The sequence below is a fragment of the Halichoerus grypus genome, chromosome 10, assembly GCF_964656455.1.
Source record: "Halichoerus grypus chromosome 10, mHalGry1.hap1.1, whole genome shotgun sequence".
Taxonomy (NCBI): domain Eukaryota; kingdom Metazoa; phylum Chordata; class Mammalia; order Carnivora; family Phocidae; genus Halichoerus; species Halichoerus grypus.
The window spans coordinates 2,118,854-2,142,145 of record NC_135721.1 but is presented as its reverse complement, the minus strand read 5'-3'; the positions used below and the strand labels follow the sequence as shown (position 1 = coordinate 2,142,145).

General features: G+C 53.5%; 1 protein-coding gene across 3 annotated transcripts in view; it reads left to right on the top strand.

The window, feature by feature from the left end:
* EIPR1 (EARP complex and GARP complex interacting protein 1) overlaps nucleotides 1–23,292 on the top strand; it is a 136,099-nt gene that overhangs the window by 75,985 nt on the left and 36,822 nt on the right. For 2 of the 3 annotated variants that reach the window (XM_078055910.1, XM_078055911.1), the window contains exon 4: nucleotides 15,326–15,482. The exons of the other annotated variant lie outside the window; for it this stretch is intronic. In XM_078055910.1, coding sequence (XP_077912036.1) covers nucleotides 15,326–15,482 — 157 coding nt within the window. The remainder of the gene's footprint in view (nucleotides 1–15,325; nucleotides 15,483–23,292) is intronic. 3 annotated transcript variants of the gene reach the window in all.

Sequence of the window (23,292 nt, the reverse complement as noted above, 5' to 3'; positions counted from 1 at the left end):
TGCTCCATGCTGCACACTCATCGCACCCGTCCCCAGCGCTTACTGAACACACTGAGTATTTCTGTGTAGAAGCCACGTGCACTGGTATTTTTAGGAGGCAGCTTTTGATGCTTTGGCTTGGGGCATGGAGTAGAAACCTAAACACATCAATCAGCAAATCATTGCATTATCGAAGAATGAAGGTATGAAGGTGTTTTGGGGGGTACTAATTAATTTCTGACAGGAGTGGGTGCCAGCGTAGTTTATAATGGCGATTTCAGAAACCATCGCCGAAGGTGCTGCATGCCATGTTTGCTCTAGCTAATGCTGATGAATCACCGCGTTCTCCATTTTAATGGGAATGTGGATGGTCCCTGTCCAGAAAGCAAACACTGGGATGCCAAGCAAGCGTCACCGTCGCCTTTCTGTAGTCCTGAGAAACGAGCGGCTGCACGTGGACTGCAAGTCAACGCACTGTCAGTGCAGAGTTCTGCTGGAGGCGCGGGGGTGCTCTGCGTGGTTGGCCATGAGGCCGTCGGGCGGGGGTGAGGCTGGGGTCGTGCCGTGCAGACACCCCCTCCGGGCAGCCCTCAGGGCACTGGCACGGGCATGGAGCCTCAGCTTCCGAGGGCTCGGTCGCTGGAGAGAGCCGGGTCTCTCTGTGGTTGGGTTCTTGAGGCGAGCAGACCTCTCGTAGCCAGATGATGACCCAGGTCCGGGACAGAGCCCAGCGCCCCCTAGAGAGGCAGCCCTGGCCTAGCCGCGGGCTTGGTGAGCAGGATGGAGAGGGTGGGCTGGGCCTGGCTATGTCCTGCCAGGGTGCCCGTGCTACGCGTCTGCTAGGCAGGGCTGTGGATGGAGGGGACGGCTGTGGGCAGCCTCGCTGAGAGCTGGTGTGGGGGTGGAGGCATGTTCCTTGCAGCAGCTGCTGAGAAGCCGTCCCTTGGATGAGGCTCGGAGCGGCATCCCTGGCGCCCGGGGGCAACATGGGGCCATGGGTCCAAGGATGTGGGTCTGCAGGGCCTGGGGGACATGATGGTGTGGCTGGGGGAAGTCCTGCTACACGTGCACATGATCCGGGCGGGGATGCTCAGGAAGCGTGAGGGAGGACAATGCCAGGGGCTCCTGGGAGGGCAGGGTGCTGGGCAGGGTGCTGGGCTGCGCTCTGGGACGAGGGGCGTTCGCGGAGACCTCACCTGTCTGTGCTCCGTGGCCCCACCCCCCTGGTGGGCCTGTCCTGTAGGGAGCCTCAGACACTTGCTTTCAGACCCAGAATGAGAGAGAGGAGGTGCTGCTGCTGGTGTCCGAGCCGACCCTTTAAGTGTGCATCCTCACACGGTCCCTGAGGTTACAGAGGTGTCGGCCCGCAGCGAAGGGGAGTTACTTCTCCAGGGTTGTACCGCCGGGAGAAGGCGGCTGCGGACGTGGGTCAGGGCCTGCCGACCCGGGTGACGTGTTTTCTCTGACCACCAGGGAGGATCTTACCCGTCCCGTGTACTTTGGTCACTTGATTAAAAAGAAGGGAAACCAGGGGTGCCTGGCTGGCGCAGTTGGTTGAATGTCCACCTCCTGGTTTCAGCTCAGGTCGTGATCTCAGGGTTGTGGGATCGAGCCCCGTGTCAGGCTCTGCGCTGGGTGTGGAGTCTGCTTGAGACGCCCTCTCCCTCTGCCCCTCCCGCTGCTCGTGCTCGCTCTCTCTTTCAAATAAATAAATAAAATCTTTAAAATAAAAGAGGGGAAACCATAAAAATGCCTGGGTGAGTGGGGGTGTTCCTGCGTTTTAAGGCTGTGAGGCGGATAAACAAGTTATTACTCGGGAAGCACTTTGGAGATTGGCACATGGTGAGTGCGCAGTGCTCGCTACACGTTCTAGCTGCCCCTCGCTTCTTACCGTTTTAATGTGTCCGCGCCCGACATGGGGTCCAGGCATTTTCACTGAGCTGAGTCTTATGCTTCTGTCTCACCCTTCTTACATAAATTATTCCCATAAAATGTCATCTGTGATATCCAGTTTTAGTTTCAATACATCGAAGAAAGCACTCAGACACCGGTAAGCTGTCTGACTACAGAATCCTTCTAGGTTGTGTGGACCGACCCCCGACCTCTCCCACAGCCTCTGCCTCCCCCTGCGCCCCCGGGGCTGGGCGGCAGGACTCCGTGCCCCCCCACGTCTCCATCTCTGTACGTGTCTGCCGCCCTCTGGGCACTTCCTTCACACCTTCGTACCCAGTGCTTAATTTTTCCAGTTGTTTCTAATCTATAAAATTGCCAACTGAGATGTTTATTTCAACAGTCATAAATTTTATTTCTAGGCATTTTATTTGGTTCTTTTAAAAACATTTCTGGTAAATTTTGGTGGTCATTTTTGCTTGATCATTTTTTATTCCAGCTTTCATTTCTTTGAGTAATTTAAAGCTGCTCATGGCTGAAGTCATTGGAGTTCTCACTCTGGGGCTCCTTCTTCTGGCCGGCTCTCACTCAGAGGCTCTGTAGTCAGTGTGAATTTCACCCTGTTTTAGTACAAGCCCCTTACTGGGCTGCTCTGAAGCTGTAGGAGTCCTGAGCGCCTGGCCTGGGGGTGCATTCTTCTAGAGAGTTTGCCTCCTCTGGAAAATGCCCGGGGCTGCCAATGACCAGGACCTCTAGTTAAATTCTTGGCCTAGGATTTCCCGGTCCAGGATACCAGCGGTGTAAATTCAAACGCAGACTTCTGTGAGGACCAGGGTAGGATACAGATTCCCAGGTAGACTGCTGTCTGCTCCGAGCCATGGCTGAGATAAACACGCTCTCTTGACGTGTCTCTATACCAGCTCATTCTTTTAATGAGAAAGTGGCCCTTTGGGAGTCTAGACTTTTGCAAAGGTCCCGATCCCGATGCTCTACCTTCTGTGGGCCTCACGCCTAGTTCCTGTTCACTGTGTGGTCTGTAGATTCCCGGTGGAGACAGATGTGGAAAGGGCAGCGGTAGCTTACATTTCTGGCTTCAACAACAGCTTTAGTTTTTGCTCCTGATCATATTGTTTTATTTTCCTGAAAGCACAACTGTGCATTTAAAAATATAGATAAGTGTTTTATGGAAACATAATTTTTTTCAAGGTGCTTAATTAGCCGTATTGTTAGAATCAGAAGTCCCAGAATCTATGAATTTGATAAATGAAAGAAACTGTTGAAAAACATAGTGGAAGAGAAGAATAATCTTTTTAAAAAAATATTTATTTATTTATTTGAGAGAGAGAGAGAGTGCGCACAAACAGGGAGAGGGGCAGAGGGAGAGAGAGAACCTCAAGCAGACTCCCTGCTGAGTGCGGAGCCCGATGCGGGGCTCGATCTCACAACCCTGAGATCATGGCATTTGCTGAGAGCAAGAGTTAGACGCTTAACCAACTGAGCCACCCTGGTGTCCCCATGAGAAAAATAATCTTAAACCCTTCACTTCTTTCCTGGGCTTCACATATAGACATCAGACTGCCTGTGGCCCTGTTACTGAGATCTCTCCTGGGCATCTCAGGAGCAGCACAATCCAAAACTCTGTTTTTTCTCTATTACTCATCAGTGAATGATACCACCATCCTTAGAGATATCAGGGTGAGTTTATCCGTCAGGATCAAGAGACCACACCAGGTGTTTCAGAAAGAGGGCGTTTCATGCAGCAGATGGGGAGTTCAGGCCAAAGGGGGCTGCTGGCGTGACACGGATCTTCTCCTCCCGGGAGCGGCTCGCACCCCGCACGTGGTGATGTTCTAGGAACCTCGCAGCCTGGGTGTGGGGGAGTGGCTGGTGTTTGTGCAGCAGGACCCTCGTGGCTGAGATGCCACGGTGAGTGTTCATGTGGGGAAGGTGCACTCACGCTCTGCTGCGTCTCAGCAGTCCACCGGCGTGCCTGCCTTGCTTTGCTTTTGCTCTCTTCTTGCCAAGCCTGATCACGGGGCCACGATGGAAGCCACCATCCAGACGCTGATGCCGTTGTGTCTCTGACCATCCACACACCTGGGCAGCGTGGACCAGCGGGCATATGCTCTCCTTTCAGACACTGCTGCGTGGGGTACCTCCTGTCGGCGCCGTGTCTGGGCAGGGCTGTCTGTAAGCTCAGGGCAGGTGTTCCTCCCTCGGGATCAGAGGATTATCCCCAGAGCAGAACCAGTGCAGCCACCGCATGAGGAACCTGCTCCGCTTTCAGGACCTGCTGGGGCCCGATTTTGTTTGGAATGCACAGAATTCCCACTTGATGTTAGATGCGTCTGCCCTCCTGATGGCGTGGTGGGTCAGATGGCACGCGTGCTGTGATGTGCAGGACTCGGCGCACAGTATCTGCCTCCCACGATCAGGGTCCAGTCCTGCCCACCAGGGTCCAGGAGCCAGCCAGCAGTATCTGCCTCCCACGATCAGGGTCCAGTCCTGCCCACCAGGGTCCAGGAGCCAGCCAGCAGTATCTGCCTCCCACGATCAGGGTCCAGTCCTGCCCACCAGGGTCCAGGAGCCAGCCAGCAGTATCTGCCTCCCACGATCAGGGTCCAGTCCTGCCCACCAGGGTCCAGGAGCCAGCCAGCAGTATCTGCCTCCCACGATCAGGGTCCAGTCCTGCCCACCAGGGTCCAGGAGCCAGCTGGGAGCTGTTTCCTCACAGCAGGGTGATGCCACGTGTAAGCGGGCACTGCTCGGCCACAGGATTCTAGGTCTGGCCTGGGACTCTGCCATGGGGCTCGCCGGAGGCTCTACACTATGGTCTTGTTTGGCCTGGAAACTGCAAGCACCAGCGGGGCCCTGTGCCTGGACCTCCAGCAGAACGCCTCTTGGTTCAAGCTCCACTTAGGTGTCAGCCTGACAGGTCGCTGGGTTGGAGCCCCATGGTCAGCATGTCATCTATTGCTTCCCAGATTCAAAAGGGCCACCAAAAGTTGGGCCTCCTAGTGGTGAAGACACCGCAACATGGTCCAGATGGCTAGACACTTAGGAATGTCACTTAGGTGGTGGCACTGGGGTTCCACAGGCTTTCTCCCCACCCCGTGCACCTGCCTTTCACTCTCCCTGCGACACAGCGTTTGGATGAGATCACCAGGTGCCATCTGGGTCATGAGGTGGAAACCAGCTAGCAGGGCAAACAGGGAAGTTAGATATAAGGAGTTACTAACTATGATAGAAGACTTACTCATACCTGATATAAGGTAACTTGCTCTGGTACCCTAGGACTCAGTTGGGGACCCCGGGAGGGGAAGTGGAGGGAGCGGGTGCACACCGTGTGGGACATCAGGGGAGGGGCTGGGTGCACACCGCTGGACATGAGTGGGGGTGCACGCTGCTGGACGGCAGGGGAGGGGGTGCACACCGCTGGACATGAGTGGGGGTGCACGCTGCTGGACGGCAGGGGAGGGGGTGCACGCTGCTGGACGGCAGGGGAGGGGGTGCACGCTGCTGGACGTCCGGGGAAGGTGGGGTGCACGATGCTATGGATGACGGGGGGTAGGGGAACGGGGGACGCACACGGCCGGACGTCGGGGGGTGGTACATGCCGCTGGACGGCGGGGGGCGGGGCGCACGTGGCAGGATGGCAGGGGAGGGGGGTTGCACGCCGCCGGATGGTGGGGGTGTGCGTGGCTGGACAGCGGGGGGCAGTCCTGGGCGGGCAGTACGCCAGCCTTGGTGTCAGGCGTCACAGCAGGGCGTGGTGTGCCCCGGAGTGTGGAGGGAGCGAGAGCCCCGGGGCTGTGGGCAGGGTGCAGAGCGGCCATGCAGGGGCCTGTGGAGGGAACCAGAATGGCAGCCTGGGCGTGAGGTCTCACACACCGAGCTGTGTGGGCAGGAAGCCTCGGCACCGGTTCTGTGTCAGCGCCGTAGGAAGGTTGTGGCCAGGCTGAGGCAGCAGGGTCGTAGAGGGGCAAGGGTCTGAGCTCCCTGGACACCCTCGCCGCACTCCACTCACGGACCCCATTGCAGTGGAGCCCCGTGGTTTATCACAGAGCAGGGTGTGAAGGGCGCGTGCGAGCATGCTCTGAGCCAGGAAGGGCCGGGGCGCGAGGATTGCGGGCTTAGTGGGCCGGCCAGTCCCGTTCTCAGAGAATGCCCTTTCCTGTCCTGTCTCCTTTGAAGTGCACACCGTCCTTAGCTCCCGGCAGGGCGGGGGTGGATTTGGGGCAAGGTGTGCCCACTCTGGATGGGGTTCTGGTGGGGAGCTGTGAGCCCCGATGTGGGCTTGCCAGGGCAGGACCTGTTGTCCCGCCTGCTGATGGACCTGGCTGCTGGCGACCCCTCCAGACTGGTTCTGGGAGAAGATGTTCCCCCCCGATCCGTGTCTCAGAGGCCAGGGGCTGCGTTGTTGTGCGTCCCTGGCCCCAGCACGTCAGATGGCAGCCCTTGGTGTCACTGATGAAGTTTGTCATGATCCGCTGTCGTTCTCCAGGAGCTTCTTCATGCTACGCAGGCCCAAGCGAGGACTCGGTGGGATCTGATAAAATCAGCATGCCAGCATCTTTCAAGACTTTGATGGTGATCCAAGCTCTCCATTCCCCCTAGTGTTGCAGAGTTGCCTTTGGTGACCATTCTGAGAGGGAAGGGGACTTCCAGGGGCTTCCATCGTTCTTCCCATCGTCATTGGCTCTGCTGTAGGTGGGATCCTGCCCGCCCCCGCCTGCCCCTTCCCTTGATATGTTCAGGAATCTGGTGATTGCTGCAGTTGGTCCGCCAGCCCTCTTTGAGGTGGATTGGGGCCACCAGTCCGTAGGTCTGGCTGCTGGCCAGTGGTTCCCCCGGGCTCGTCACGGGCTCTCGCAGGTCTGGAGCCTTCCGTCCCTTTCCTGTGGTGCTACCGTCCTAGACCTAGGGAAGCCTTGGAGGAAAACCTCGTCTGTTCTGCAGCAGTGTTACAGGGTCCTTCCTCAAGGAGGCCTGGGTCCCCCTAAGAGCAGGGGCTGTGGGTCTGCAGACCTGTCCTAGGTTAAGCACTGCATGGGAGGTGGGGGCTCTTCACTGGTGGCTCAAGGCGGGTTTCTGCCCAGGGCCAAGTCGTGCCAGTTACATAGATCAGCTCTCCCTGTCCCAGGTGACTGCTTAGTGGAGCTGGATTGCTCTTCATCCTTCTCAGCCTGTGCCAGACGCAGAGATGGTTGAACTCTAAAAATAGCCCTCGGATTCCGAATGCGCCCACTGCATCCTGCTCCCAGCGCCCGGCCGAAGCCTCCTCCCCGTCCGGCTGGGGATCAGATTATGTCCCCAGCCAGGGCACTGTTAGCCCTTTAGCTGAGCTGGCTGGAGCAGCTATTCAGGCTTACAAAGGCCCTAATCTCCTTTGAATTCCTCTAAGCCCGGACTCAGTAATCCCTTACAGTGAGCAGCACACTCCGCGGGCACAGTTAGCAGCCTCAGGCAGGCCTCTTCCATTCATTGGACCTGATTATCTTTTTATCTCATTAAGTGCCTTCAGCTTGCGTGTTCCATGTGAAAAACAGACAGTGGCCTCCAATTGGCCTTCAGGACACAACTTGGTATTTTCTTTTCCGAAGCCATGGACTGTTGACGAGTCAGGCCACCGCGTTTCCTGTCTGACTAGGGCACTGATGACCCACGAGAGCACGGTGCAGCCGGTTAACTTCATGGGCCTCAGTCTCCTGGTTCACAGAACGGAGGGGCGAGGTTCCTTGTGCGCGGCGTGGGCCTTCCCTTCTCGCTCACGTGGCTGCGTTCTCCGTGGTTTGCGCCCTGAGCTTGCTTTCTTGCGATGGTGGGCCTGCCCTCCCGGGGCTCCCGGGGCTCGAGCTCGTTACAACAGTGATCCGTGCGCTACAGGACCTCCCTTCAGGATGCACTCAGACGTAGAGAGAAGAGTGGAATGCCTTGCTGGTTATTACAGCGTTTCCTTCTAAACATCGGGGTTTCCTTCTTAAAAGCACCTTAGTTTCTTTGATAGCTGCTGGATTTGCGTTGAATGCTCTGTTGAGACTCATGCAGATATGGAAATCCTCCGAGTTTCAGAACCAATTTGCATGTCTCGATGGGCAAACTCCAGCATTTCTTACTCAGTACTGTTTACCTTCAATTTCATCTGCTTCTGAGGATTTGGAGAGTTTCTGATAATGCCTACCGTGTTCCTTGGACCTAAGGCGCACTCTTCATGCAGCAGATTTTGCAGCTTTGCGCATTTCTAGGGTGGGTGATGTTGGCGGGTGCCCAGAGTACACACGATGTCACTTTCTGGTCTTTCTCAGGGTGATTTCTAGGGGTTACGTTTCTCAATAAGGAACTTTGGATTCACCTTGGACCCATCAAATTTTCATAGTAAGTTCTGGTAACAAAACTTTATAATCTTTCAGAAAATCCAGTAAATTTTTCATATGCTAGAAATTTCCTCACTTTTTTCCTTTTATTCACCAATTTTCAGAAAAATGTACGGTTCTCTGCATTTTGCAAGCGTACCTAGTGCGGTTTTCTTTTTGTCTTACACGGACTCATGTGCTGGGCCGAGTTGTCATGCCCGTCACTGTTCATTTCTGCAGGTGTGACCTGCCTGGTGGGAACCACCCTGGCCTCCCCGTCCCGTGGCATGTCCCCAGTTGTGTTCGGCAGCTCCCTCGTCTGCCCACCCTGGAGAGCCTTTGCTCGCCATTGACTCAGGCCCCGTGCACGGTGCAAATGGAACAAGGTCAGAACACGCTGCGCCCGTGGCGTCCCTGTGCCTTGTGGGCCCCGTGGCGGGCCATGGCGGTTCTGGAGGCTGTGCGCCTTCCGGCCAACGTGGGAGCCGCACGGCAGGAGTGCGCATCCGGGACTTCTAGAATGGACACTAAGGGTCGTCTTCTCGCGCTGTCTGCCTGGTGGTTTTGTGGCCGTGACCCTGTCTTGCCAGTGTGTAATGCTCCTGACTTGTGTCCTGGCTGCCAGCCTCTTTCCTGATTCAGCCCGTCTTACACACTGATGCCAGATCGTCTGCTCTCAAGCGCGGCGCAGGGCCTAGTGTTTTTGCATTGATGGAACGTGTCCTCTCCCTGCCAGGCACCGTGTCCTCACTCAGAGTTGTCAGCCTCCACCCTGTTATCTAGAGCAGACCCTCCACAGTCCTCAGCTAGTCTTCAGGACCCTTCCTGGTCCATCCCAGTAGGGCGTCAAACCTCATTTCTTATGGCTTTCATTCATTTTACCATATCCCAAATTGAAATCCTCCAAAGCCACTGGGACCTTAATCCTACCTGCGGAAAGCCTTACGTCCATTTCCACGTGCCCCGGTCCCCCTTGGGGCTGCAGCTAAATAACCCCCTCCCCTTGGGAAGGCAATCTTCCCGCAGCACTTCACCTGGTCTCTCTTGAGGCATTTGCCGATGTCCTTATGTTATTCCCCTTCGGTCATGTTTGGCGTCCTTGTGGGCAGTGTCCGTGTTGTCTTCCCATGACCAAGTGGAAGCAAGCACGGACACAAATGATTACAGCCAGAGGCTGGATGGTTTTGTAAGTCAGCTTATGGCGACCTAACAACACCCACAAAATCTCAGTGGCATGTTGGCCGTTGTCACTTGTGGCTTGAGGGAATCTCTGCTCTGTCCCTGAAAAGCGCACCCCCCCATGGGAATTAGGACCTTTGACCCTGCGCAGCCCAGAGTTAGGGGCACAGGAAACACAAGCGTCCTGTGGGTCCTGGGGGAAGAGCAAGTGGTCTCAGCCCTGCTCTCGTTCCTGGTTCCCAGGGCTGTGGGTTCTCGTGTTAGGGACACAGTATCATGTAGAAGTACACATTCCCCCGGCCTGTGTGTTCTTGTGCTGGGGACATAGAACCACATAGCAGGAGTCCACGGTCTATGGAGTTGTCCTGTGCCTTGTGGGCCTAACTGTGTCCCGGTGGGTATGATGGGGCTCTGGAATGAGTGACACTTGGTCCCTTGGTGTCCCCTGGTCCACCTGTCAGGTCCCAGAAGCATGGCCACAGCAGTGTTTTAAAATGCATGTGATTCTCTGGAACCCTGAGATTCTTCCCAGGAAGGCCCTGCTGTACCCTTTCTATCACTGACACCTGCCACGCCAGCACGTCCTCCAAGTCATGTATCTTCAGCTTGACCCGCCGCTGAGCCCTTTGGCCCTTACTGCCACTCAGCCGGCAGCCCGCCATGTTGCCGAGCATCTGGGCTGGCCCGGTGTCCCTAGATGCACAGCATGTCGGCTGCAGGATAAAGAGGCCCTCAGGCATTGTGCCTCTTCCTTTGTGGGTGTCGGATGCAGCTTCTGCAGAATACCGGACCTCACACCTCGCCAGGTGGGCAGGTCCTGAGTCTCTGCGGGGTATCTCCCACCCGCTTGCTGGGGTCTGCTGCACGCGGCGTGATGTCATCGCTGTCCTGGCTCAGGGCACGGTTCTGCAGGGTGTCAGATGCCTCTGCAGCATATTATGATAGCAGGCCAGAGCACTAACAGCCCTGCAGCAAAACCACATGCACCGGTGTGTGGATGGTTTGCAGTCCTCTGTCTTCATCGGGATAGGAAAATAGGCATTTGGAGGGCAGTGTCCACATGTCACATACCTGCGGCTGGTGGAGTTACTCTAACAGAGACCTAGGTCTGGCACTCCAGCTGTGAGCAGGGTGCCTGCTCTTTTGAGCTTAGAGTAGCCCACAGACCCTCCGCAGGACCCACTGACTTTGTGCAGAGGCCAGATGGCCAATTCAACAAGGCCCTTCCATGCCCTTGATCCTTAACGTAGACACACGTCTCCACTGCCTGTGATGGGGAGGGGCATCAGCGTCAGCCCCATTCTACACTCACGGACCATGGAGATGAGCACTGGCTGGATCTGCAGACCCACAAGATCTATTGTGACCAGGCTTTGTCTAGGATTTTATTTATTACGTGCCCCTCTAATGTCTCTACCTTAATAAGGGACAGGACACTTTAGATCTCAGACCCTGTGTTCAGTAGGCCTTGAACTGTTGGGTATTACCTTTGCCCAGTGTATGACCACCAACTAAGGGGCAGTAGGTCTTCTTGGGTGCACACTGGGCTAACCTATCACCGTAGGCACTTGCCCTGGTGTTACGGGTTCCTAATTCCTGGGGATCTGGCCATGTTTTCTGTCAGTGGCTTTTAGGTCTGAAATCTGCTCAGACCAGAGCTGGGTGAGGGGTCATGACTTTTAATAGGGTGACTTCCCTCAGCTTCCTGCTCATCCATTCCTGTTTCCTTTGAATTGGTATGTATGTATGTATGCATGCATGTATTAGGCAGGCAGTGCTCTGTTGAGGGACCATCTGTTTTGCTCCTAGGAATGCTGTCTCTTGTTATCTGTTGCCACAACTCGGCCAGTTGGCCTTCCTTGCCTGGCACGCTGCCTTGTTGGTCGTTACGATAATTGCTACCCCTGACTTCTGGCAGTCACGTACCATCTCCAGGCCGCTATTGCTGTGGGGCCAGGTTTAGCTGCCGAAATCAGGAGTGGCCACAAAGCTCGTTATCAGTAAGTCACACTTTGTGACAACCTCTCCTAAGAGTGGAATCATTGGGTTATCTGGTAAGTGAATGCCCAACTGCCAAAATGTTTTCCAAAATGTACTGTGTTACACTATGTCCAGCAATCTGCAAGAGACCCATTGTTCTACATCTTTGCCAATACTTGGTATTGTTGATCTTTTTAAAATTAAATTTTAGCCATTCCAGTAGGTATGTAGTACATCTCATTTTGGTTTTATTTTGCCTTTCTCCAGTTACCATTGATGTTGAGCATCCTTTCTGGTGATTGCTGACCGTTCATGTTTTCTTTTATGAATTGTCTGATTCAATCTGCTGCCATTTTTAAAAATTGGGTTGTGTTACTAAGTTGTGAGAGTTCTTTATATATTCTGGATACAAGCCCTTTGTCAGATATATGTATTGGAATATTTTCTTCCAGTTTTGCTTCATTTTTTTTTTCTTTTTTAAAAAAGATTTTATTTATTTATTTATTTGAGAGAGAGAGAGAGAGAGAGAATGAGTAGGGGGAGCAGCAGAGGGAGACGGACAAGCAGACTCCCCGCTGAGCAGGGAGCCTGACCCGGTGCTCCATCCCAGGACCCTAAGATCATGACCTGAGCCAAAGGCAGACACTTAACTGACTGAGACACCCAGGCGCCCCTTGTTTCATTTTTTTCCATGGTGTCTTTCCAAGTTCTTAATTTTGTGAAGTTCAGTGTCTTTTGGTAGATAGACATTCTTAATTTTAACGTGGTCTATGTTACCAGTCTTTTCTGTTATGATTAGTGTTTTATTCTGCCCTGTTTAAGAAGTCTTTGCTGATCCCAAGGTTGTGAGGATATTCTACTATGTATTATAGAAAAGATTTGTATTATTTTGTCTTTTACATTTTAATCTTCAGTCTGTTTGGAATTGATTTCTGGGTGTGTTGTGAGATAGGATACAAATTCATTTTTCTCATGAATATACAATTGATGCAGCATCTTTTACTGGAAAGACCATCCTTTGTCCACTTTAGTGCAGTGGCATTTTTGTTATAAGTCAGCTGACCATCCTTGTAAGGTCTGTTTCTAGATTGCATTTTCTTTCTCTGGTCTATTTATCTGTGATCCAGTACCAAATTAATTACAGATTTATAAATCAGCCAGTTTTGTTCTTCTTCATGACTGTTTTGTTGACTATGTGGGCAGTTCACATTTCCATGTAAATTTTAGAACTTTAGAAGCGGGTTGTTGGCTTCTACCCAAAAAGCCTTTTGGAACTTTAGTTAAGATTCATGGACCCATGGGACGCCTGGGTGGCTCAGTCGTTAAGCGTCTGCCTTTGGCTCAGGTCATGATCCCAGGGTCCTGGGATCGAGTCCCACATTGGGCTCCCTGCTTAGTGGGAAGCCTGCTTCTCCCTCTCCCACTCCCCCTGCTTGTGTTCCCTCTCTCGCTGTGTCTCTCTCTGTCAAATAAATAAATAAAATCTTAAAAAAAAAAAAAAAATTCATGGACCCTTTACAGCAGTGAAGCTGTCTTTGAACATGGTATACCCCTCCATGTATAGGCCTTTACTTTCTCTCAGCAGTGGTCTTCATTCTGCCATGTACAGGTCTTACACTTCTTTAGTTTGAGATTTATTGGATACTTGATTTTTTTTAAAGATTTTATTTATTTATTTGAGAGTGAGAGAGAGAGCATGAGAACGGGGAGGGTCAGAGGGAGAAGCAGACTCCCCACTGAGCAGGGAGCCAGATGCGGGACTCGATCCCGGGACTCCAGGATCATGACCTGAGCAGAAGGCAGTCGCTTAACCAACTGAGCCACCCAGGTGCCCTGGATACTTGATTTTTTAATGTGATTATTAATGTTTTTTAAAATTTTCTAAATTTTTGTTGCTAATCTACAGATACCCAATTAATTTTTATATATCACCTTGGTGTTCAGCAATTTTGCTAAATTCCCTGTTTTGTTTCTAACAGTATAGATTGTCTTAAGTTTTCTACATACATCGTCATTAACAAGTAGTGGTGTTTTAATTTCTTCTTCTCCCATTCTTACACCTTTACTTTTTCCTCGCCACACGAAGTAGTCAGGACCTCTAGTATAGTGTTAACTAGAAGCGGCAATGCAAAGCATTCTTGTCTAATGACTGTTCTCAAGGTGAAAGCATTTAATATCTCACCCCCAACTGCTGTGTTTGCTGGGTGAGGAAGAAGTTACAGGGAAAGACTTACTTTCCTGACACCTGAGCAGAGTTCCCCAGAGAAGGAGTTTGTTCTGTGGGGACTCTGCCACCAGCCCGTTCTCCCATAGACAAGCTGTATGTACCTCCCTTGCAGAGGAGCCTCCCTTAGTTCTCACACTGGGTAGCTCCATCCCTACTCAGATTAGGTAGTTGTGTTTCGTGTCGTTTAGGGAGACACGTACCATCTGGGCCTGTAAAGGGTGGGTGTTTCAGCCTTCACTTCTTCTTTCTGCCTCAGCGTTGCCAGCCCCCTCTTCAGGTGGATATTCTCGTATTTTAGGGGTGACACCGAGGCCTCACAGGCTCTGCAGAAACACCGGGTGCCTGGAAGGTTCCACAGGAAAATTAGTTTCTTGTGTAGAAAAGCCAGGGCATGCTGCATTTTCCTAGGTGAAACGGGAAGGCTAACATGAATTATATACACATGGCTCAGCAAACGGCATGTGAGATGAGCGCCAAGATCGGGATCCGAGAGCCCCGGTGGAAAGCCTGCTCCCTACCCATCCTCTGATCATGGGTGATGATGGTGAAGCCAGGCATCCGCCCGTCGTGTGCACTGATGGTGGCTTGGCTGATCAGCTGGTGTTTGGACTGAAGGGCCACAGAGCTGAGAAGCGGGACACTTCCCGGTGTGGATGCGGCCCTCTCGTGTTCTTACTTCACGCGGGAAATGCACAGTGTTCTCCCTTGTTCTGCATTTCCTTTATGGTCCTCACTCAGTGTCGGCTGTGATTTAGTGTTGAAACCTGTTCCTTGTTTTACCATCATGTACTAAAGGCCTTTAGAAGGGAAAGTGTGTAGCACATACGCAGTTTGGAACTAAATGGAAATCACATTTGGAAGGATTTGTGTTTAGGAATTCATGATTAAGTTTTTATCACATAATGTTAAATCTGATTTTTTTTTGTTTGTTTTATTTCTCTTTTTGTTTTACTGAAACATTGTGTAGAGGGGCAGTGACCTGGCTCCTGGCATGTTCCCTGAAGACAGGTATCCCTGGTCTTTCTTACCTAAGCTTAGTGTTCTTATCCACACGGTGGCATTTGAAAGTGCTCTGCAAATACAGATTCCGGGAGCATCTTGAAAATCAAGCGTCGGGACTCTGAGATGGGTGGTGAGCAGCCACCGTTGTCTGTGGGAGACGCTGTGTCCGTGCGGCGCCTTCGGGCACTGGGCTGCTGTCTGCCTGGAGAACCAGGGCAGCGGCAGGACAGCGCCGTGTACGCGCCGGCGGGGGGTTCCCCACACGCTCCCGCCTTAGCGCCCCCGGCTCTGGTGGCGCCCTGGCCAGGCGCTGAGTTCCTGGGGGCGGGGCCCTCCTGCCCCTGGGCCCACCTTCGCCCCGAGCTGCACTCGTGCTGTTTGTGTCTGCAGCACACCCACCCCCTCATTTTGCTCCCTGTTTTGAAGAACCGTTGAGGAAGGACGGAAGGAAATCGATTTTGAGGAAAATTAAATTTTCTTCTGAAGCAGAATGATGGCTGTGCCACGGGAGGCAGGGGTCAGGCGGCTGCTGGGGGGGAGCTGTAGCTGTTCTCGCGAGCTCCAGGTCTGTGGCCCTCGCTCCGCCGGCTCTCGGCCCGCGGGGCTCGATATTTTCGGGAGCGGGTGTGCCTGCCCCTGCGCCTGGGGGGTGTGCTGCGCTGTCCGGCTTGTGGCCACGTACCACGCTCTGTTGACCTTGCCCTCTGTTGCTCAGCCTCAGACAGCAAAGTCCTGACGTGCGCAGCCGTGTGGAGGATGCCGAAGGAGCTGGAGCCGGGCAGCCACGAGTCCCCCGACGATTCATCAAGCACCGCGCACAGCCTGGAGCTGCTCTGTCACCTGGACGACACGGCCCACGGCAGCACAGCCTGGTAGGGCTCTGCATGTTTCAGCCGCCACGGCGAGCCTGGGGGCTCGAGCGCGCGTGCGCACACTCCCGTTCCTGGGCCCGCGGCTCACCCTCGGAGCCCTGCTTTCTTGTGAAAAGATCGTATAGATGGCTGGCTTTCTCTCTCTGTCTCTCTCTCCCCCACTTCCTTCCTTCCTTTCCTGTTTCTCAGTCTCAGTTCTTCTCCAGATTAGATACATCACGGAAACTCTGTTGCCGTGAAGGAGCCTGTGTGCGGGGGTCCTTTCCATCTAAATCTGTGCTGCCAGGGCCCTGCCAGGACGAGGGTGAAGTTGGGTGCTGGAGAGCACTTAAGTGTCCTGTTGCTCTTTAGCTTCGTAAATACACTTCATTCAGCAATCTTAAGTGTAAATTAATTGATTTCTTACTTTAGGCTGAAGGCTTGTGATTTCTTCTTTTGTAGACTGAGTAAGGATGTGCTGTGTGTGCACCGTGCGGTTCCCCGAGCCCTGCACATCTTTATCCTTGCGTCTGTCTCCTGCGCATGTCATGTGTGCCAGGGGATGGAGCTGCCACCAGCGCCCATCAGGGCTGCCTGGCCCGTCGCTGCCCATGTGTTGTGGCCGAGGCTTGGCGGCACTCACCTCCATACGGTGGGAGCCTCCTCAGAGCACTGAAGCCTCGGCACATTCAGAAGGCTGTGCTTTCTAGCAGGGACGGTGGGAGCATAACGTTGGTATGGGTGTTTATAACAGTAATTATTGTTTTACTTAGTGTAGTAACACTTCCGTGTGTGCACACAAGTGTGCATATGTGAGAAAGAGCTCTAGCCTCTGTATACCCACTTCTGTTTGGGCCAAATATACCAATTAAATAAGTTTAATCCAACACGTATTTATTTATTTATTTATTTATTTATTTATTTATTTTTTTTTAAATTTTATTTATTTGACAGAGAGAGACATAGTGAGAGCAGGAACACAAGCAGGGGGAGTGGGAGAGGGAGAAGCAGGCTTCCCGCCGAGCAGGGAGCCCGATGTGGGACTCGATCCCAGGACGCTGGGATCATGCCCTGAGCCGAAGGCAGACGCTTAACGACTGAGCCACCCAGGCGCCCCCAACACGTATTTATTAAGCACCTGCTGCATGCACCTGCCAGACTCCAGGGATAGAAATGTGATGGGTCAGGGACCCGGCCTCAAGGAGTCATGCGTGATCTCCCAGGGGAGACCCCCAGGGTAAACATCTGAGTGACACCGGGCAGGCTGTGGCCTGCACTGCGATTGTTAGGAACTCCGTGCCATGGGCCCCCCCAGGGAAAGAGTTATTCATTTTTACCAGTGGAATCGAAGAGGGATTTGCTTAGGAACGACGTGTGGAGCTGGGACCAATGCAGTTTCCGTGGCAGCAGCGGGTCTTGGAGCGGCAAAGGGAGCAGAGCTGGGGGTCGGCACCATCTGTGGCTCTGGAAGGCCTTTGTGCGCTCGTTGTGGGCGGTGTGTTCCCACGGGTGCCAGGCTGCTGTTCTCCACGCAGAGGTGTCAGACCCCGTGTGCAGGAAGAGGAGATGCGCAGCAGCCCTGCGTCTCAGAGGGGTGCGAGAGTGCAGAGCGAGCCTGGAACGTGTGCAGACAGACGCACACGTGTGCACGTGAGTGCAGTATGTGCGTGAGTGCCAGGAGATACACTGGCATGGGGGGAGCAGGGAAGACACAGTGCAGACCAGCAGCAACTCTGGGGAGGTCAGATGGCATCAGTGACTTTGGTGAGTGCACAGATGGGCTGAGCTCAGAGGAGCAGGGGAGGGGCTGCTGGTCCACTTCCCCAACTCCCACCTGGGTTCAGATACTCCACCCAGTGTTCCATCAGAGGAGTGGTCACCTCTGTCTACATGTGCTTGTCAGAAAATGAATGTCAGTGAAATGTTCAGTCTGGGTCACACCCCCTTGATCACAATCCTATCATCACAACCCGGTGATCACATGCCAGTGATCACACCCATGATCGCACCCCCGTGATCACAATCCTATTATCACACCCCCAGTGATCACACACTTGGTGATCACACCCATGATCGTATTCCTGTCATCACACCCCTGGTGATCACACCCCCATAATCATATTCCTGTCATCACACCCCCAGTGATCACACACTCGGTGATCACACCCATGATCACACCTCTATGATCACAATCCTATCATCACAGTCCTGGTGATCACACCCCCGTAATCATATTCTTATCACACACTCAGTGATCACACCCCAGTGATCACACCCATGATCGCACCCCTGTGATCACAATCCTATCATCACACCCCCAGTGATCACACACTCGGTGATCACACCCATGATTGCACCCCCATGATCATATTCCTATCCTTACACCCCCGGTGATCGCACACTTGGTGATCACACCCATGAGCATATTCCTATCATCACACCCCCGGTGATCACACCGCTGGTGATCACACCCCCTGTGATTGCACCCCCCGTGATCGCAGCCCCCCATGATCGCACTGCCATGATTGCACCCCCTTGATCTCACCCCTGTGATTGCATCCCCTGATCACACCCCTGTGATCACACCCCCATGATCGCACCCCCCTGTATCGCATCCCCATGATCACACCCCCATGATCACATCCCTGTGTTTGCACCCCCCCGCCGTGATCATACCCCTGTGATTGCATCCCCCTGATCTCACCCCCATGATCAGACCCCTCCCTGTGATTACACCCCCGTGATCGCACCCCCCATATCACATCCCCATGATTGCACCCTTGCGATCACACCCCCGTGACTGCACCCCCATGATCACACCCTCATGATCGTACCCCCCGTATCATATCCCTGTGATTGCATCCCTGTGATCACACCCCCCCTTGATCCCAGCCCTGTGATCGCATCCCCATGATCACACCCCCATGATTGCAGCCTGTGATAGCACCCTTGTGATCACACCCCTGTGATCACACTCCTGTCATTGCACCCCCATGATCATACTCCATGATCACAACCCCATGATTGCACTCCCTCCATGATCACACCCCTGTGATCACACCCCTGTGATCGCATCCCTGTGATCTCACCCCCCCGTGATCACACCCCTGTGATTGCATCCCTGTGATTGCACCCCCTCAGTGATCACACCCCTGTGATTACACCCCTGTGATCAAGCCCTGTGGTCACACCTCCGTGATTGCACCCCTGTGATCACATTCCTTTAATCACACTCCATGATCACACCCCCTGTAATTACACCCCTATTTATGAAAGGGGAACTTCTTAGGAAGTAATTGTTGATACATAAACACATCCAGAGAAATGGTCTTCCTCAAATTCACGTTGGAAGGCTGCCCTCTTCTGAATTTGCTGCCATTGTTCAAAGCATTTCTTGAATTCCTTTTGTTATCACTTATGTCACTATATGTGTTTGTTGATCTTTTCGCCTTGAAGTGGTGTGATCCACCTGCAGCTATAGGAACAATACAGACAGATCCCATGTGCTCGTCCCCCCATCTCCCCTGCTGGTGACATTGCATAATCCCTCTGCACAGTCACCACTGGCGATGGGGTGTTGATAGGACCCACCGCGTGTGCACACTGAGTTCTCTGCCATGTCATCACGTGTGTCTCTTGGTGCATCCGGCACCGTGGTCACCATACAGAACTGGGAGCCCTCCTGCTGCCTGTTTATGGCCTTAGCCCACGGCTCCCCACGCGCCATCCTTAATCCCCAGCGAGCACCAGTCTGTGCTCCTTCTGTAGACTTGTCATTTTGAGAAGGTTCTATGAATGGAATCGTCCAGTCTGGGAGCTTTGATCGTGGCTTTGTGCACGCACTGTGACTCCCTGGGGGGTCCTTCCTGTTGTCACCTGTGTCTGTCAGTGGCTCCGCCCCTTTATTCTGAGTGGTAGTCCATGGGACCGTGGTTTCTGTGACCATTCACCTATGAAGGACAGCTGGGTTTCCACCGGGATTTGGACATCCTGATAAAGCTGCTCTGGACAGGAATGGACAGGTGCTCACGTGAACACAGGTTTTCGTCTCTCGCAGCCGAATGCCCTTGAGTGCAGCTCATGGGGTACCTGTAGGTGAGTGTTCTCTACAAACTGCTGGAGCAACGTGTGAGGCCCAGTCTCTGCATCCTCGCTGGCCTTTGGGGTTGTCATGCATGTTTTTTTTAAGTGTCTTTTTTTTTTTTTTAAAGATTTTATTTATTTATTTGACACCGAGCATGGAGCCTAACGCAGGACTCGATCCCAGGACCCCGGGATCATGACCTGAGCCGAAGGCAGACACTCAATGACTGAGCCACCCAGGCGCCCCCTTTAGTGATGTCTTATTATCTGATAGGGAATTTGGCTTTTGGAAATTTAAGTCTGGTGAATACATGAATGTGAAGGTGCTGTTTGGGGTCAAACATGAGGCAACTGGTAGTTTTGTTTGCTTGCTTTCCTTTTTGGTTTATTAAGTTGGGGCTGAAGCAGTCCCAGGAGAGGCCTCCTGGACACGTCCTGGGCATAGGCCCGGCCGTAAGGGAGCTTCCTGGAACAGCACACAATCCACAGTCTGCAGGGTTGTTGCTGCGCCCCATGGGGCGCTGTGCGGGCTCCTGTCCTCAGGGCCACTCAGCTTCTGTTTGCTCTGGAGCAGCTGGGCCCCAGCGTAGGTGGCCACACACCCCCATCCCAGCCCTCTAACACCCAGCGGGTGGGCAGTGCCCGGCAGGCCCACCTGCCATTGAAGATTCTAGAAGGCCTTGTGACCAAGTGTGTTTGGTTCGAGCTCCCACCCATGGAGGTAGATGGAATGCTGGCCTGAGGGGCAGCACGCCCTGTCTCTTGTGCTCACCTGACCCGGGGCTGCGTAAGTTGCTGGAACGTCACCCCTTTTTCTCAATTGCAAATGAAGTTTCCTGAAACGGAGGAAACGCTTCACAGTTGTTACCATGGCTCCGTGGCAGGATCTTTGTGGAAGTGTGGCACCTCCATACTTGTTAGGATACACGATACAAACAAGCCAACAATCCAGTCTCTTCCTAATTTTCTCAGATCCACATTGTGGGGCTGCAGATCCCAAGTTGAGCCTAGAGGGGCCGCTCCGTAGCTTCTGGTGTGGATTAACAAGTTGTCCTCGTGGTTCAGTATGCCCTCTTCAGAGAGGGCCTCTCTAAAAGAATCTCTCTTCCACCCCCACCCACATCTTCCTGTCCTTGCACCCAGCTTTATCTTGTGTAAAGGCATGACCACGCCTGGCACTCGGCCATGTGCGTTCACGCCCCCATCCCTGAACCTCCTCGGGGCAGGGGCCTTGTCCAGCAGCAGGTGTGTCCTCAGCACCGAGGACATTGCCAGCCACAGCATTCTGCCGTGTGAGGGACCCCGACCCTGAGCCCTTCTGAGGTCCTCAGGCGCTGCCTCCTGCCCACACGACCCTCTAAAGTAGGGACCATGGCGGAGAAGGTGACTGCATCCAGCCTTTCCTACTCAGTGCAGTTTCTGGGATTCAGAGCCAGGCAGACCGACTCCAGGACACCACATACTGCCCAGAACTGCGTCCCTGCTGAATGAATGAACAAAAGGAGCCACTTGTGGTCGTCACACTGTGATTTGGAAGTTGTTTCTGTTGCTGGGAGTATAAATACATCTTCATCAGAATGAGTTTTGAGAATGTTCACACATCTTCCAGCTAGTCCTTTATAGATGACAAATATAAATAAATTATGCGTTCTAGGGGAGTTCCTCATACACAGATAACAAAGCCACCTTCTTTTCTCGCCTACTTTCTCCCCTTCCGCTATGGCCTGCCCCCGCGGTCAGCGTGTGGGGAGTGTGGGAGCAACAATCCCGGGGTCTGTAGGTACTTGACGCTGTCCCCATGGGCACGTGTCTCCTTCCCTCCCGTGTGACGGGGTGGTTATGTGGGGTCTCTGGTGAGCGTTCCCGCTCTGCGCTCGTTAGGTGCTGTCGTGTGTCTCATCTCACACTGAGTGGCGTGCACCTCTTTCTCAGTGACTCGGACAATAACTCCCAGCCCTTCCACTCTCCCTGTCGCTCAGAGGAAGTGTCCCCAGGCTGAGGTCAGTGCAGCCCACAGCCGGCTGCGTGCAGGGCAGTTGGACCAGACCCTTGGGGATGCTTTTACCAAATGGTGATGTTTTCCCCATCTTCAGGGTATCTCGCCCCATTGTATTTCAGGCTGTGTGTGTTAGCTGCCTTGTATTTTTCTGGAGTGGGATGAGACCTACATAACTAAAGTTAATAAAAACCCACCTTATTGTGGTAAAGAAATGAGTTAAAAGAGTGAAGCCCTGTGCCATGCATGTTGTTGGCCCTTTTTTCATTGTCTAGGGGTAGGTAAGGGGGGGGTGCTCTTCACATCTCCCCCTGTGCTATGTGGTTATTCTTCCGTGAGTCGGGGACTGGACCGGCAGCTCGGGGCCTTCGTCAGTGTGTACAGTGTGGGTGTCAGCAGTGAAGTGACTGCAGACCCAGCACGTCCTCTGGGGGTCGGGTCCCACACCGTCCCCTGTCCTGTTCACACCAGCGTCTTTGGGAGCCCTGGGGGGAAGGCTTTCCTGTGTGTGGGCCTGCTGGGCCGTTGTGAGCTGGCGTCCGCCTTGCAACGTCATCGCTGTTGGTTTGGGGGCCGGTGAGCCACACAGGTAGTTCCGTGCTTCTCCACCTCCTCTCGGTCATGGAGAGCCCCCCACCCGCCCCCGCTGCTGAGGAGTTCAGCATCCTCGCCGTGGATTGACGCTCCCTGCCTGTGAGTGGAAGCCAAGTCAAAGCAGCAGAAAGTCTGGTGTATTCTTGGCGTGCTCCATCTCTCAAGTTGGTGTGTCTGGAGTAGTCATACCGTCACCTGGTTTCACGGACAACGGAAATCTCCCTTAAAGGAGAACTCAACTTAGCAACCAGCACTTTGCAGGGTTGGCCGGGACACGAATGGCAGTGACTGCAGCCCCCAGAGTCCCGCCCCAGACGGGACAGAGCGTCACTGCACTGCCGCTTGGTGACCCCTCCACTTCCAGAGCCAGCTTCCTGCCGGCTGCGGGTGGAGGTGAGTGTCACACGGGAACACGAGGCAGGCTGAGCCCGGCGCTCCTCTCGGGGAGGAGGGGGGCGCGAACCACGGTGTGGAGACGAGGGAGGAAGCAGAGGAAGAGCAGTGTGTGTGAGGCCGCTGATTCTTGAGGGAGTTGGGTGGGAAAAGAAGGGATTCGGCCTCGTCTCTCTTTTCCTGTTTATTTTTTAGTTCAACGCGATATAACAGTGGAAAAAAGTAAATTCAGAAGCTGTCTTTGGGGATAAGTAAGAAAGTATGTTTGAAGTTCAGAGATCTTACGACAGTTTTACAGCCAACAGTGATGGCGAATTCTCAGTGATCATGCTTTATGATTGCAGATTTCATAAGATTTGTGTCCTTGCTTTTTGGGTTTACCCAGCCTAGGTGTCCTGACGTATAGGTTGCTTCCCTGGTTCCGGCCTCACTATTAACGTCTGTTAGCTTTTAAAGAGGCTCAGATGAGGCCCGCATCCCTTCTTCTGTGTAGGAAAAGAACAGTCTTACGATATTCTAGGACAGCATGAAGATGCCTTCCTCTCTCAAGTTTGTTCAAGTGTCCCCCGTACGCTGAGGATGGTTGTCCCGTGTCCGGACTCTCTTGCCCCCTCTGATGCCGTTTAGGTTCCGTGTTAGGGATGTGGTGAAAAACGAGCAAAGCACGATGTGCGGATGCAGCTCTCACTAGAAGCTCACTCGGCAGAAGTCTGAAGTGCAGTGCACCAAGTACATTACGAGACAAATTCATATCCTTTCTGCGCT